General features: G+C 45.9%; 2 protein-coding genes across 3 annotated transcripts in view; one reads left to right on the top strand and one right to left on the bottom strand.

Moving 5' to 3' along the window:
* The first annotated feature begins 1,209 nt into the window (after positions 1–1,209).
* LOC118323113 (retinoic acid-induced protein 1) lies at positions 1,210–13,687 on the top strand. Its single transcript, XM_035655035.1, is given in 4 exon segments — positions 1,210–7,932; positions 8,163–8,256; positions 9,285–9,334; positions 11,995–13,687. Coding segments are annotated over 4 exon segments (6,876 nt in total). The 3' UTR covers positions 12,004–13,687.
* Positions 13,688–14,187: 500 nt separating this feature from the next.
* srebf1 (sterol regulatory element binding transcription factor 1) overlaps positions 14,188–17,074 on the bottom strand; it is a 16,984-nt gene continuing 14,097 nt past the window's right edge. For both annotated transcript variants that reach the window (XM_035655037.1, XM_035655038.1), the window contains one exon: positions 14,188–15,945. In XM_035655037.1, the coding sequence (XP_035510930.1) occupies positions 15,725–15,945 (221 nt within the window). In that variant the 3' untranslated portion in view covers positions 14,188–15,724. The remainder of the gene's footprint in view (positions 15,946–17,074) is intronic.

The following is a 17,074-nucleotide window of genomic DNA, read 5'->3' on the forward strand; positions in this document are numbered from 1 at the left end:
TCTCCACCCCTCCTCTCTTCCTTTCTCTTTTGTATGAATGCATAAACACACATTCACAAACACACACACACACACACATGCATAGGCAGGCAAAAGATTACAGACAAACATTGCCACGTGCACTCACATACTGGAACAAATACAAAGCACATAGAAACACACTCTATGACACCCCTACTGGTGTACTGAAAGCATGCACGCAGACACACACTCAGAGACTTCCCACCTCCCCTTGGAGGAAATTGGAGTTTGCATCTGTGCAGGAAAACAGGGAGAAGAGAGGAGAAGAAAATGAGGGCTCAGTTTAACCTTTTATGAAACACTGCATTAAAGACAAACCAGAAAATATAACTTTAAACTGTTTGTTTAGTTAATAAATTGTAATATCTTAGAGGGGTTGGAAAAAAAGGGGCTATGTCTGGGGATCACATTTGATCCAATACAATTATGAATAATGCATCATACAAAATCAGCTTGAAAGCTAAATAGCCACTGTGGCTCTGTCGGTGAGTTCAGCTCAGACTCAGAACCAGTGTTATGACCCAACATGAGTTCTCTTCAGATGTCAGATATCTTTTTGCTGTGCCCTCCAGTCTTTCAACATTTTCCTGGCCTCAATCATACAGTCCTACATATGCACACACATACACACAGATTGAAATTGATTATTTATTTATTACAGATAGGTAATTAAGTTCCCACATACCACTCTCTCTTTCTCCTTTCTCTCCCAGACATGTCAATCACTGCACCAGAAACTGCATCACATGTCTGCCCCTCCATCTTGAGAGGCTGAAACAGATCCTGGAGCCTGCACCATTGAGGGGCCATTTTATACACACACACACACACACACACACAGCACACACATACACACAAATGCACATAGACACAAACATATGCACAATTTCTTTAAATGTGGACAAGAAAAAAAAAAGAATTACTGCTCTCTAAAATACAGTTATTTTTGTGAAATCAAATTATGCCAATGAATTGAATATTGATTGATTGGACTGATTGATTGATATGTTTTTGTGAATAGAAAATCTACATTATATTGTATGTACATACTGTGCACACCTGTGTGTTTGAATGTCTGTGTGACTGAGTGTGAAAAATATCATCATGGTTTTATAAGAGGGGAAGGATTTTGCTTTGACTACAGGTGGATGTTGAAATAGAATCAGACATTGAATATGAAAGGAGAAAATGCAGACTGGATAAACCTCAGGCTCAACGGTGCTAACCCTTATAATTTCTCTCTCTTTTCTCTCCCCCTCTCTCCCTGCCTTCAGAACCCCTAACCCCCTCCCCCCTTTCCCATCTCACCTCACCTCCCCCTCCCTGCTTTGGCTACAGACGGAGAGAGTTATGCAGTCCTTCCGTGAGCGCAGCGGTGGTTACCACAGCAACCAACCCTGCTACCAGCAGGAGCCCCATGAATTATCCCGCCTGGAGACCTACCGACAGCACCCGCATCATCCCCATCCCCAGCACCCACACCCAGGCCCTGGTCCACATCCTGGGCCAGGCCCAGGCCCAGGGCACACCAGGTCAGGCTATGAAGCTCATTCACTGGCAAACCCCACGAGCATGCCTCCAGCTGGAGGACCGGGAACTGCAGGAGGACCCAAGGACTGTTATAGCCAGCAAGCCTACCCTGGTTACCCAGGCAATAGTGGAGGGAATGGGAGTGGAAATGGGAGCTCAGCAACCTCACAGGCAAAGAAATCCTATCGAGGAAACAAAGTGCCCCCACCAAACCCCAGTCAGCACCTACAGGGTCCTGGGGGCTATGGTAACCCAATGGGCCCTGGGAATTACTCAGCCCAGTATATGAGCGAGGGCCACCTCCAGCAGAAATGGGAGGACCCAGCCCAGTTAGCACAGTATGAGCAGGAGATGGTGGGGCGTATGGAGGCTGGTGGTACCACTGCACCTGGCTCCTCGCAGTACATAGACCAGAACATGCTGGGCCACTCACAGACCCAGTGCCACCAGCCGTCTACCCCTGCCTATACCAGCCCCCACCACCAACCACACCCTCCGAACCCTGCTCCCTCCCCTCTCATGTACCCCCAAAGTCACCTGCACTACCCCCAGCACTCACCCTCTCCTTCACCATACATGGAAAAGTGCAGCCCTATGCCCCACTGTTATAAAGGTTACAACATGCCACCAAATTCCCAGTATGGCAGACAAATGAGTAGCCACAGCAATCTGAAGCCGGGGGGTTACAGGTCAACCCAGAACAGTTATGGGTACCAACAGCCTCCCTCCAGAGGTTATGAGCAGCAGCCCCCTTTACAGGCCATGACCAACCCCCAGGAGCCCCACCCTAAATACCAACACTACAGCCAACCACAACAAAACTACTGTCTGTCTGAGCTGTCTGTCAGATCTCCAGAACAGTATTATCAGACTTGTAGCCCCTCCTCAAGCCACTCACCTGCACGCTCTGTAGGGCGCTCCCCTTCATACAGCTCCACCCCTTCACCACTAATGACCAATCCAGAGTCATTCCAGTATGGTCAACCTCCCATGACCCCTGGGGCAGCTTCCTCTTCTTCATCCTCTTCAGCTGGTATGCAGGAGCAAGCCAGTACCAACACCATGTTGATGCCCCCACGCTCACACCCCTCACCCAATGTGCCGCATGCAGCCCCACACAGCTACACTACCACACCACAGGTCCCCACCATGAAAGAACGCTTCTCAGAAAAGCTGTTGTCAAACCCAAGCTTGTGGAGCCTGAATGCCCTCACCTCTCAGGTAGAGAACATCTCTAATAATGTCCAGCAGCTCCTGCTTTCAGAGGCCCTGGTGGCCAATAAGAAAGGCAGTAAGCGCAACAGTGGCGGGAGCAACAGCAGTGCTGGAAGTGGAGCATCCTCTAAAAAGGGTGAGGAGTATAAGACTCCTCCATATCCAGATGGTGGTGGTGGTGGTAGTGTTGGTGGAGGCCCCATGCAGGACCCTTACTCTACCCCACAGCACCAGCAAATGCCCATGGAACTCCATGAGGGAGGCTACTCCAGCAGTAGTGATGAACCACTGGAGAGGGGCTACTACTACTGCGGCCAGGGCAGAAGTCCTGCACAAGCCCCCAATAACACACAACTCAGCCTGGACACAGCATCTTCATGCTCAATGACGTCTCCAGATGATATGTCCACCAGGTCTGGGGACTCAGGTCTGCACAACCTTACCCCTGACCCTACTAGATGTCAGTCAGGGCAGGGAGGAGATGGCATGAGTACTCCAGTGAAGAGCATTGGCGATGAGAGGTCTCCTACGAGCATTACAGTCCCCAGTCCTATGAAACAAGAAAGGGACTCGCCTTCGGATATACAGAATATCAATGAGCCTGTCAAAGAAAACTTTGAAGAATCTGCCTGGACAGAGAAATCAGCTGATAAAGAGGAGGTGACAACAGAAAAATCTCCTGACCATGAGAGAGATTCAGACACAACTAAATCTACAGAGAATCTGGAGAAATGGTCAGATGAAGAGAAATGTCCAGCTCTTTACAGCAACATAAACAAAGGGGTGACAGAAAAAAACTATTGCTTTAAGGAAACAGTGTACCAAGAGGTCCAGAGCAAATATGACCCAGATGCAAGAGACTCAGTTGAACAGTCCCCAGCAGCTCTCTCTGATTCCAGCCACAAGGAACACTTTGGCCAAGAGATGAAATCAGAGGCATTCAAATCTGAGTCTCCAACTGCTTCTGAGAGCTCAGTGAAAACATTGCCTTTCATTTCTAGGGGTGACCTTGAACAGGATCAATATTCCACAGAGAAGGAGGACAGCTCAGAGAACACCTCTCCAACCCCCCAGGTTGAGGCCTTGGACGAGAGCAACTCAGACAAGAGAGAGAGCAGAGATGATGAGGACGAAGAGGAAGGGGAAGGAGAGGAGGAGGCTGATGAAGAGGTTGAAGATGAAATAGAGAAACAAAAGCAACATCCTCTTTCCCCTCCTCTGTCTGCAGAGGTTAGGGAAGAACTGGGGGAGGGGGAGAAAGTGAGCCAGCCATCAACTGGGGAGCACATGAATAATAGAGATGGGCCAGAGAAGCTTCCTGGAGATCTCTGCAGCAGGACAGATAGTCATAGTACTGAGCTCCATACTGACAACGAGTCTGTTGGGGCGCCTGCCCATCCAAATGCAGCAGCAGCAACAGCAGCAGCAGATGCTACTGCGAGGGAGTCGGCCATTGGTGACACTGCTCCTCAGCCTCAGTCTGCTATGCCAGTCTTCTCAGCTCTCAATGATAAGGCAACACCTCCAGCTCAAGCCAGGGATCATATTGATCACAGTGATGCTAAAGTGCTGGAGCCAGACTCTCCTCAGCTGCCAGGGAAGTCGATACTTCCCTCAGCCCCCTCCTGGGCAGACACTCCGCCCTCTCCAAAAAAAGGTGATGAGGACATGGAGCCAGGCATCAGCTGTGCCAGTGCTGTGACCCCCTTGGCCAAGCCAGAGCCTGTGGCCCCATCTGCTCAGCCGAGGGCATTTGGACGTAAGCATGCCAGGGGCAGAAGAAGAATCTTGCATTCAGGTGTTGGAATCAGGCGACAGCTAAGCTTGGAGAGAGAGGGGGGAAAAGAAGAGGAAGGAACCCCCTCACCTACACAGAAACCTTGCATGCCTCCAAGCAAAACTGTGCTATTCTCAGATCAAATGGACCTGGCTCATCAGGAATCTATAGTGAGCCAGACTCCCAAAATACTAACTGATGGTTTTCGTTCAAGAATGTGCACTCGCTCATTCAATGCACCAGACTTGCCACCAAAAGTTGAGCCTCACGTGAAAAGAAAACCAGGCCCAAAACCAGGGCCGAAACCAGGGCTAAAACCAGGGCCAAAACCTGGACCAAAACCTGGGCCAAAACCAGGAGCAAAGCCAGGTCCAAAACCAGGACCTAAGCCTGGCCTAAAGCCTGGACCAAAGCCTGGGTTAAAACCTGGACCTAAACCAGGAGCAAAACCAGGACCAAAACCTGTGCCAAATGAACCAGAGCTGCCACAGAAAATTGAGACTCCTGTGAAGCGTAAACCAGGACCCAAACCAGGTTCAAAACCTGGGCCAAAACCTGGATCAAAACCTGGTCAAAAACCAACTCTAAAACCTGTTCCAAAACCAGGACCTAAGCCTGGACCCAAACCTTCAGATGTTTTGACCCCTGCTGACACTGGACCTATCAAGGCCCCAGTGGGTCGCCCCAAAGGCTCACTTTCTAAAGCAAAGCTGGTACAACAAGAAGAAATTATTCAGCCTTTGACAGGACTGCAAAGCAGGGGCAGGAAGAGCCAAAAAACTACAATATTACAATTAAACCAGGATGTAAAACCAGTCAACCAGGAAGAAAAACAAGCCACAAACCATGAGGCAAAGGTACCAGAGAAGGAGGGTAAGAACATGGTCTTGAGATCTAGGAAGCCCTCGCAAGAAAAACTGTCAAAAGAAAAAGAAAAAATCATAGAGGAAGATATTCTACCCCAGACACACCCAGAAATTAAAGCCAGTGATGTTTCTCCAAAAGTAGAGGAGTCTGTCACTATGGAACAAACTGCAACTCCCATTCCTAATGCAATCAAAAACACAGATATTCCAGAAGATCCTCCTGCACCATTTGCCCCACTAGTCCCAACTGAACAATCTGAAGAAAAGACATCACTTCCACTAAAACGAAAACCTAGCCCAGAACATTCTATAATGCCAGTAAAGAAAAAGAGGGGTCCAAAGCCCAAACAAAAACCCTTACCACCTCAACCCCCTCTGCTGGAACAGGTTGCATCTACACCTAAAGAGAAGGGTGTCCGAGCCCCCAGAAGAAAGCGAGGGCCACCCAAGAAAGCCTCTGGGGTCACTCCTCCACCCAAAGACACTCCTGCCAACACCAGTGAAACTGACAACACTAATGATGTGCCTGTGGTGCCTCCACAATGCCCTACTAAAACAAAAGTTCTCCCACCACGCAAAGGCAGAGGACAGAAATATGAGGCCATGGTGCAGAAAATTACATCTCCTAGTTCAAAGAAACACCTCGCAATTCCCCAGATAGACAGTATTCTAACTGATGATGTGACAACCAAGGCTTTGTCTCAACATGTCTTAAAGGAAGGTGAGACATCTATGCTCATTAATAGCACTGCAATGATGGAGGGAGACATGAAACGCATTGAGTCTAGACAAGAGGGAGTGAAACAACAGAGAAAAGAGATATTACAAGAAAAAGAAAAGCATAAGGTGAATCAAGAGTCATCTGCATCAGAGGAGGTAAGACAAGGGGTAGAAGAAGTTTTAAATAAGGAGGAGACGAGACAAGAAAACAGTAAACAAGGGACACAGCAGGATGTTGACAAGGTTTGGAGTTCAATGAAAGCCCCAGTAGAAGTCAAGACTCCAGGAAAGTGGATACAACAGGTGTCAGAAGATCTATCTCCTGCTGCCACTAAGTCCGCCAGAACTAAAAGGAAGAGATGGGCCATGGTGGAGAGCACAGATGCCTCAGTAGTAGCCTTGGAAGCAGGGAGCCTAATAGTTACAACACCAAGGCTAGCCAAGCAGAGGGCCATTAAAAACAACCATGAGATGCACCTAAAGCAGAGGAGAAAGAAGAGAAAAGGCCAAGCCCCTGTAGAAGAAACAGAGACAGTTGAGGAGACAAATATTGAAACAGCAGAACAACAACAGGAGAGGGCAGAAGAGGCAACCCCCACAGAAGCAACAGTACCTTCACCAATCAGCCCAGATGAGATCACAGAAACCCCCCAGGTTACCAGCACAGAACTCATCCAGAAACCTAGGAGAGGCAGAAAACCATCAGCAAACCCAACCAAGAGGAAACGAGGCAAAGCTTTATCAGAGCAGATTCCTGGTAAGCCAATGAAGGTCCACAAAAAGCCTGGGCCAAAACCTGGGATGAAAGATGCCATTGAGGTTATTGAGGCAGTAGTAAGGGCTGCGGGATGTGAACAGGCCGAAAAAGAGGAGAGAGAAAAAGAAGAAAAGGAAAGAAAGGAAGGAGAACACGAGGAAAAACAGAAGACATGTGTTGTGGGTCCTGTAGTGACAATATCAGAAAAACAGACTGAGACTATTTCTTTGAAAAGAATCAGGCGCAAACCAGTCCATCAAAATTCGAAACTGTCTTTCTGTCCTTATGTACGGATTAACAACTCTAGAGACTTTTCCTCTTGGTGTGCCATAGTCAACAAGCCCGAGGATGCAGTGATATTTCAGAGACGTAGAAAGAAGGGCATACTCAGAATGAGGAATCCTTTTACAGTTGCAAAGGTAGTGCCACACACTGCTGCCTTGCTACAGGGACCCTTAGTAAATAAAAATCTAATTGAAAGGTGTCTTACATGCAGCCTGTGTGGAAAGCCAGCAAATTACAGAGACCTAGGTGATTTGTGTGGACCCTACTACACAGAGGATGGTGTTCCGCGCAAAATCTTGACGATCAGGCACACAGAATCCCTCAGGGATGAGTCCAAGAAGACCAATGACAACAATAGTAGCAGTAGTGAAGAACCAAGCAACTCCTCAAAGAATGAGGGCGAGGGCAGCACAGAAAAGGAGGGCAACACAGAAGTATCCACTCAAGAGGGCAGTAGTAGCAGGCAACATCATTGGCGCTACCGACGGGCAGAAAGAACAGAAAGAATGGGTCAGGAGGGTGGTCCACGAAGATTAACTCTCCGAGAAAGGTTCAGGCGGATAAAGCAGCTCCAAGCCATCAGCACAGGAGCCTCAAGTGACCAAGGGGAAGGTAACAGCACGTTCCAAAGGCTACAAGTGGAGGCAGAGGCTAAGGAGCACTGGGCCCATGAAAATTGTGCCATCTGGACCAAGGGGGTAATTATGGTAGCTGGGAGGCTATACGGACTGAAGGAGGCTGCCACAAACTCAGCCCAAACGGTATGATAGTAATTATCTTCACTGATGCTTGTACTATTTTATAATGTGTGAATGCTTATTAGAGAAATACTATATAAAATCACTTTGAGAATATGTGCTGCTTCTTTGAGAAATCGGTGTTAACTTTCTCCCTCTTTTTCTTCTCTCTTACCCTATGTGCTTCTATCGGTCAATTTGTTTGTTTCTTTATTGGTCTTCGTCCATATGTCCGTCTGTCTGACTAACCCCAGAGCTGCTACAAGTGCCAGATTGTGGGGGCGTCCCTCAGCTGCTGTTGGAGAGGCTGCTCTCATAAATACCACTATGTCTGCGCCAAAGAGATAGGTAAGAGACCACAGCGAGAGAGGAAGAGAGCAACAAGGGATGAAAAGAGAAGAAAAGTCTGGGAGAGGGAGAAGAAATGAGAAGGAAAATTGGGAATGGGAAATTGAACGTGGGTTTGGAGGGCAATAGGGAGGGGAACAAATAAGGCAGGTAGAAAAATGAGAAAAATGAAAGCAGAGGGAAGAAAGAGAGGGGAGGGAAAGTGGATGTGGGTAAAATGAGAGAAGGAAAATGCATCAAGAAGTAACATTATTGAGTGCGAGGAGAGATGTCTGAGAGTGCTAGGGGAGAGCAAAAGAGGAAAGGAGGGAGGGAGCTTTGAATAAAGGGGATGATGAGAGAAAAGTGGGACCCTGGAGTGTGCAAGAAAGAGAGGGGGGAGATATAGAGGGAGGAGGGTGTGTATGTGTGCATTATTGACCACAACCCCTGTGGCTCCGTCCATCCATTCTGCTGTCTGGGGAATGAATGTGCGTGTGTGTGTGTTTGCACGTATCTATGTGTGTGCTTTCCTGCTTGAAAGCTTGCTTAAATGCTTTCCTACGTGTGTCTTACAACCACATTGCCTTCGTACGTTCCCTTCAGTGCTTGCATGTGTGTCCCTGGTCTTTGTTGTCAATATAAGTGAGTGTTTGTGTGTCAGCACATGTGTTGTATGGCTTCCCCTTACATTACCTCATGCCAAGGAAGTACAGTGTGAGGATTAGAAGGCCTGCCACGTCTGCCTAGCCAGCACAGGGAGCAGAGCGAGGCCCTTTTTAATCCTGCTGAGTGCACCAGCCATATCTGACTGCCTGCCTGCCTGCGCCGCAACTCATCCACTCAGTCTCTCTCTTTCCTCTGTTGCTCTCTCCCTCTCCCTCTGCCTCTTTCTTGCTCATTTTTCATTTTAACCCCACCTCTTTGTCATTTATCTGGCTTTTTCAAGGGGGGTTGTTGTGCGCATTTACCTTGTGCTATTTGTTTCATTTATCTGCGATACTGTACCTTATTCTCTCCCTTTCTTTGCTCTCTCCCTTCCTGCCTAGGCTGCACATTCCACGACGATGACTTCTCCATCAAATGTCCTAAACACGAGGTAAGAAAATTAAAAGATTCAACACTAGTGAATAAATGTATCAAATATTTTCCGCTGACTTATAGTTATAGGCAGAAAATTATTACGGCACCCTGCACTCCAACAGTGGGTTGTGCATAGGAGAAAGGAGGGAGAGGTAAAAAGAGAGGATTTCTGTAACTAAGGCAGTGCGCCTTAGCATCTCCCACGGTAACAACCTCTGAGATATTAGTGTTTTTATTTATGTTGATGTACAGTAGCTGTTCCCATTAGAACACCCTCTCTGCTTAAAGACCCACTATACATTCTTCTGCCCCCCACCTCCCTTCCTATCCTATTTTTTTCTGTCCCCCCACCCCACTCCACCCCTCATCCGTCTCCTCAGCACAGAAAAACTTGAGTTCACACATTGCTGTCACAGGCAGCAGCACCATGGCTGGATAGATGATACAGTGCAGAACAGAAAACACAATTGTCGGCTCTTGTAAAACAGAGAAAGAATCAAACGAGAAAACACAAGGGTTCAGGTTGGTGCCCACTGTACACAGGTATCAAGTACCATATCTACTCCCATGCCAGTATGTAACTCATGAGGACAGGGATCTCATCTTGGACTGACTGATATTTTGTTACCAAATCAATATGTACCCAATGACCTTGGCAAGCTAAACCCATATCAACCACCACTCGCTGTGTAAACACTTAGTTATGTGCCCTTTGTGTATTACTGTCACTCAGCACCCACTGTTATGACTGCAGACCACTGCAATTACAAGGGGTCACTGTTTTCGCGTTAATATGAAGAGTCCACTCTACAGTCAACAAGACAGAGGCCATCTGGTGGTGGCGTATTTACACTGCAGCACAGAGAGGAAGGTCAAATGCAGAGGGAGAGAGGGGTAGAGAGGGAGAGATGCTGACATTCAGCAGGGAGCAGCGGTGCATTGAGGCAGCAGTGGCAGTAGCCTCCCTTCCTCCCTCCCCTCTCTGCATCGCTCTTTCCCTCCTTCCCTCCTTCCCTCCCTCTCCCTCTTCCTTTCCTGTTCTCCTCTGTGCAGACTGACAGGGATGAAAAGCTGGCTGTTGATCAAAACACCCCACCCAGAATCACTGCCTGCCATCCTCCCCATGCTCTCTCCACCCTTTCTCTCTCTCACTCTCTCACTCTTTCTCTCGTTATTTCTCTTCCCTCCATTTTTTTTTCATGTTACCCTTATTTTGCTTCTGCGCTCCCCTGCTGTTCCAGCTCCCTCCGTCTCTCAGCTCTGTTCACCTCTCATCTCCTGCGAGCTCCCATTTTCCATTTTCAGCCGCCGTCCCTTCATCCCTCCTCATCCCTTCCTCCCTCTCTTTCTCTCATCTCCTCTCTACTCCTCTCCCCGCCTCTCTTCACCTCAACTCCCACGTCTAAGCAGCAGAAATAGAGTATGAGAAACAGAGAGAAAAGGAGAGCAAGACAGAGAGAGACTGTTGTTAGCGGGCTGAGGCAGAGCTGTCATCAGCTGAGGGATCTGAAGGTCTGTGTGTGTGGGTCTGTGCCGCGCCAATTTGCGCTGAGCAGCCTAATCAAAGGGAAGAGCAGACACATACATACACACACACATACGCACACAAGCATGCACCCACCCCACCCATGGGTCCCCCTCTGAAATTCTCTCTGCGCCTGTGTTCACTTGGTTTCAGAGTAATGGAACACACATATTGATGAAACTGCATACACTTGCTGCCTTCAGCGGTGGGTTCTCTAGAGCGAAGGGACACACATTGTGTGCATCCACACAGGTTCATTAGCAGGTTACCTGTAACCTCACACACGTATATACACACACATGGTGAGTGGTAGAGAGGCAGGGTGAAGAAAAACTGTTTTGTGCTGCAGCTGAGTGGGAACAAAAGACGAATGGGGGCAGTTACATCAGAGAGCGACAGAATGAAAGAGAGAGATAGAAAGAGAAAAGAAGGGCAGCAAAGGGAGAGGCACTCGGTGATGGAGAAAAAGAGAAAAAAACAGTGAGAGTGAAGGTGTAAAAGGATGAGAGTTACTCCAGGGAGGTAGGCCTAAACAGAAAGAGAGGGAGGGAGGGTAACTTTAAAGAGGGAGTGAAAGAAAGAAAGAAAGAAAGAAAGAAAGAAAGAAAGAAAGAGCAACGCTGTTTGTCTGAGTCCAGGCCATAAGGATGGGCAACTAGCAGTTCAGAGAGAAAGAGGGAGAGAGTGAAGGAGAGATACTGGGGGGCTGCAGAGGAGGATCAGGGACGAGAAAGCGCTCCACCACCACCACCAGCGCAATTAGTGGGCGTTCCTGCTGTGTCTTTCACAGTAGAGCTGGTTCACTGGCCAGCTGCATCCATCTCCCCACTCCTTCACACTGCAGCCAGCTCACTTTCAGGTCTGCAGAAACACTCTCACACACTCACAAAGATGCATTTACAGCACATATCTTAAGAAACACATCCCTGTACAGTATTTATAATAGTTTAGACACATATCAACAGCACATAAATGCTCATACATTGCAGGTAATGCTGCAAGTATTCCGCAGTGCTGAGTGCGAGGCTAATGTAGCAGTCATAGAGGACAACCTCCAAACCTTTGGCACAGCTCATACTTCATCTCATCATCATCTCATCTGTGTGTTTGTGACCTGTATTCATGTCAGTCTCTCTTCCCTTTTTCTACAGGACCTGTAAGATATTCCAGTAAACCACCTCCACCACCAACACCACCTCTCAGCCAGTCAAGCATTACCTATCCAGCAAGGCAAACAAAAATGCTGTCCTAACAGCCACCTATACCTAAAAAACACGGTGATGACTGATGACGGACAGGCACATCGGCCAGTGGAGCTGGGGGAGGGTAAAAGGCTGTGCCGAGGGGAAGCTAGGAGCAACACACACCCAGGAGAATGGCTCCACAGAGAATAGCTGCTCCCTGAACCCGGCCTGGAAATGTGTTTCCTCCACTGAGCCCCTTACTGGAAGGCAGCGGCACTATTTAACAGGAGGATAGACTGCGCTTTAGAGACTGTGTGCCTAGGGCCCAGTGCACAGGGGGGCTGTTTGAAATGCAGAGCGAGGAATGTGTGTGTGTTCTGCCTTCGGATGGGTTGCTATCATATTCAGACACCTGGCGGACACTGATTGGACAGGAGCATCCCTCTGGCCACCTTGTCTGTGGGCCAAGAGGTGTGTATGCGTGTGCGTGAGCGTGTGTGAGCGTGTGCCTGTGTGTGTGTGTGTAATAATCATAGAATTGTCATTCTACAGCCACATCATCAGTGTGTTTGTGTATATGTGTCCGTGCGAGTGAAGAAGTTCATCTCCAATTCAAGATGTCATGCATCAGAAAAGCAGCAGCCAACCACTGGATGTACTATCTCAATGTGTGCGTTTGTGTTTAAAACAAGATGAAACAAAAAAGGAAACTGTACATGATGATGTGCTTTACAGGTTCTAAATATTCTGATATTGAAGAGTTAAGAAAAAAATGGACGCAGTATTTTAATATGCTCTTATCTTCGGAGATGTATTTTGATGTGCATTATGACTACCGGTATACGACATCATCGCGTCACCCTTGGTATATGTCAGGCTTTGTGTTATTCCAAAATTAAAAAAGAAAAAAAGTAAAAAAAAAAAAAATTAAAAAAAAAAGATAACTCTGTTTAAGAGTGTTACTCCATTTCAACTGTGTGCACATTCAATATGTACAGTAGACGCCGCCATCATCACTAGACAGGTCGCAGATCAGGGCTTCTAGGGTCCAGCCGGGAGTCAGGTCATTTCACTTCATATCTATGTACAGTTCAGAAGTATTACTGTTAAACATTGCCATGATGTATGATTATTTCACCTACCACAGCAGTGCAGAAAGATATACATTCGACTCAGATTTCATAACACACTTGTCTGTTTGTGTATCTCAAATGTAGCCTCTTTCACTCTTCCATGCTATGTAACAATGCCCTGTACAGGGTGTCAGTCAGAGTACTGGTCATATCAAAAGGAGACATATTTAAGTATTAGAGCATAAAAGAAAGTGCAAAAAACGCCACACCAAACTTTCTCTTTTATGAAGCTCATTATTTAATGGTGTATATAAGTATTTGATGCTGTTTAAATGTAAGATGTGATGTACTAATATAATTGTGTATAGTATTTCCTAGAGATGTTTATTTTCTATAAAATGGAATATGTTATTGCTTATAAAATGTTATTAAAAGAATCCATTGATGAAAAAATAACAACCTTTTTTGGGAATGTCACTTGTCTTAAGTTGGAGCATGCCGTTTTATTGATTTTCATGTCTCTTTGTTTGGAATCGATGACACAGCATCACTTTGTTTGAAATGTTTTTTGTAACGCCAATGTTAAATATACCAGCACCTTTCAATGCTGCTATGACCAATGCCTGCTCTTTTTGTCTTTACTGAACATGCACTGACATTAACACACTGGAGGTATAATTTGGATCAGCCCATTTTCTCACTCTCCTACCTGAACAAATTCAGTTAAGGCAAATAATTTCAGCCGTATTTCAAAGCTTCCAATCTGATATTTAAAAAAAAAAATGCTTATCCTTCAGATAAGTTCCAATGTGCATCCAAGAACACACATTACAGGCAACTACTACTGTTTTTGGAATACACTAACTAGATTAATTTATTTCCGCATTTCTCCCCAAATCAGATATTTTCTGTATGTTTCGCCTGTTTTACATGACGTATGCACATGACCTACTTGCATAATTTTAGTGGGGGGAGACTTTTAACTACTTTTTATTATCATCATAATCATCATCATCATCATCATCATCATCATGTGGTATCAAACTCCATTACCCCATTAAAATGCAAAGCACCACAGAAAACATTATAATCTTCTTTACAAAATGCTTTAATATTTACATCATAAAAGGATGAAACCAAAGAACAAGGAAGAGATGAAAAGATGTCAGTTAAAGAATACATGGATACCTTTAGACATGGTTCGGTCTCATTCATGTCAATGCAAAGTCTTTCAGTCTTTCACATTAGAATAGTGACACACTATAAAAACATACTGGTCCTCGGACAAAAAACACATGCCAAAGTTTTTTTTTTAACAGTTCTCTACAAATCAATTACCTGTGGTTCTCTAGGAGTATGAACTATAATGACTGAAAGAGCAAGTATTGCTCTTTATGTTGGAGCTACAAAGGAAAACCAGAAGTCTCACTACAGGCCCTCTTTGGAAATAATAACGGTCAATTATTTTGAAATTGGCTGCATGAATTATGTAACTTGTCGCAAAAAGTGCCAAAGGTTCTTGTCAAGAGTCTGAGTAGTCAGTTGGTAGTGCCAGAATTGGGCGCTGCCAATTTTCTTTGCCACCATAGTTGCGTACGTGTGCAACAGTGCAAAAGGTCCATTGAGTCAGACGATGTGACGCAAATAACTTGATACTGTCCCCGTTTTGTAACGACATTATTTGGGCTTGGTCGAAAGCTTCCGAATAGTTTAGGGGAAGAAAATAAGCATTTATCACTCTGCTTATGCAAAATACTGCGTAATCAAAGTTCATACAGATTATAAATACATTTTAAAATATGTACACAGCAAAAAAAAAAAAAAAAAAAAGACCTCTATGAAAATAACCTCATAAAGCCATATTATTACTCATCTCATTGAATTCAGCCGCACAGGGCTAGTGCAGATAAAGACACAGAGGTTGTGCAGTGGCTCGCCTCGCCTTGGATTATCACCAGTGAAACATGATTCAAATCAACTGTGTGAACAATCTGCGGAGTGGCTCCCCACTGAACAAGCCCACAGTCGGACAAATCCGAGTTTGGTCGTTTTTTTCCAGAGACACCTCACGCTGCAGCCGATCAGAGCAGCCCGCCACCGCCAACCCACTGAGCACTCCTGCCTGTAGAAGGTGCATCTATGTCGGAAAGATCTGGGGTGGGACTATATTGAATAAACGCAGGGCAAATATCTCTCTCATGCTTCACACACGCACACACTCGCACACACACATACATCATTCACACTGAACTGTGATGGCTCCTCTCTGTGGACATACTGTGGAACTGCAATGCATTCTCGCAAGGGGATTCAGCCCGGTATGCGAAAAATGCTTCTTATATTCTGGTAATGATCCACAGCAACAAGAGTGTGAACTCAACAAGTGCCTCCTGATGTGGGGTTGGGGTGGTGGGAGGGACAATCCATGAAGACAGATCCTGACAGTCTGATATTAATCTGTATAGTTGAATAAATCTGTTCAATAGCTGCACGCCAAAAGCCAAAGACTGTATGGTTTTTCTTTTCTGTCTGTTTTTTTTTTTTTGTATGTCAAAGATTTTTCTATATACAGTGTCCATGCATGTCTCTAAGCATCGCCCCCCACCCCCTTTTGTCCCTTCTCTCTAGCTGTTGGTGACGGTGGTGCCGCTTCCCAGCTTGATGATCATTTGCTGGCAGTCGTGGAGGGTCCTCTTGTCTCCCAGCTTCTCCAGGGTGCGGGCTGCATCCGCCAGCATGCCCACCCTTTGGCCGGGAGCCGACAGAAAGGAGGGAGGAAGGTAGCGGCACGCCAGCATCACAGCCTCCGCTTGCTCCCGCTGGCCTGGTCGCGTCTCACACTCCTCTGCACGCAAAAATAGGGGAAAAAAAACAAAGAATGTGGTTACCGCGGTATTTTGGGATCATCAACCACCAACAGACTTCGGTGGCTTCTTGTTTAATTAGTGATGGGATTTAGTGTAGGGCAAAATGGATGAGAAGCTGATTACAATTAAATGTCTGAGCTCTCAACAACTTTTATTAAAAAAAAGTGTGAAAACACATTACATTTTTGCTTGGAAAATTAGCAGCATCCACAGTTTATTAGTAAGTTTAAAAGGCAACGCATAAAAAATATAATTATTAAGTAATTAAGACCACAACAAACATGACAAAACATATTCCAAATATCATGAGGAGCAAAAAGCTAATAGAACAATATGATACAGACAGAATTAGTGGATGAAAAGGGAACAAAAAGAAAAACAAACAAAAATACGTACCACATCTGACACTACACACATCACAACACATCACACACATCACACACACCTACACTATCACACTTAAACTACTTATCTATTACTATCATCTACCCTATCATTACACACACATCTATTCTACATCACACATCTCATCATCCTATCCACACACATCATCATCACATTCATCTATTCTATCATCATCATCTATCATCTATCCTTAGTCCGTTGTTTTGGTCTCCGGCGTTTTGCTCTGCGTCGGCAGCTGATCCGATTTCCAGATATGCTGTATGCTGTTGCGTATGTGGTGCTGGCCCTTGCCTACTCAGCCTGGCTGCGTCTATCTTTCTATGCGATAGTATAGTCAACTGGAAAGATGATTGTAAGGTTTGTAGATGATGATGTATGGATTGTGTGATTGGTATGAATCTATTGATGGATTATATTGTATTGATGTATCGTACTCTTTATACATGTATCAGTCTGTCCATGCTTCCTTTATTCCTCAGAGATGATTCTGAATTCTCTTGTGAACAACCCTATCTGTTATAACACTTGCCTTCTATCGGTGGTGTGTGGTGTGTGTTGTCGTGTGTGCTCCTCGTGTGTCGTGTCTGTGTGTGTGTGTGCGGCTGTGTGGTTGCAACAGCCTCTAGCTAAGTTTTCCACAGAGAATCTTGTGCTGGCTGCGACTGTTTCTGCATTATATTATCTGGCAGAGTTCTGTACTGT

This window comes from Morone saxatilis, unplaced genomic scaffold, assembly GCF_004916995.1.
Source record: "Morone saxatilis isolate NCDOM2014 unplaced genomic scaffold, NCSU_SB_2.0 Contig14, whole genome shotgun sequence".
Classification (NCBI taxonomy): domain Eukaryota; kingdom Metazoa; phylum Chordata; class Actinopteri; family Moronidae; genus Morone; species Morone saxatilis.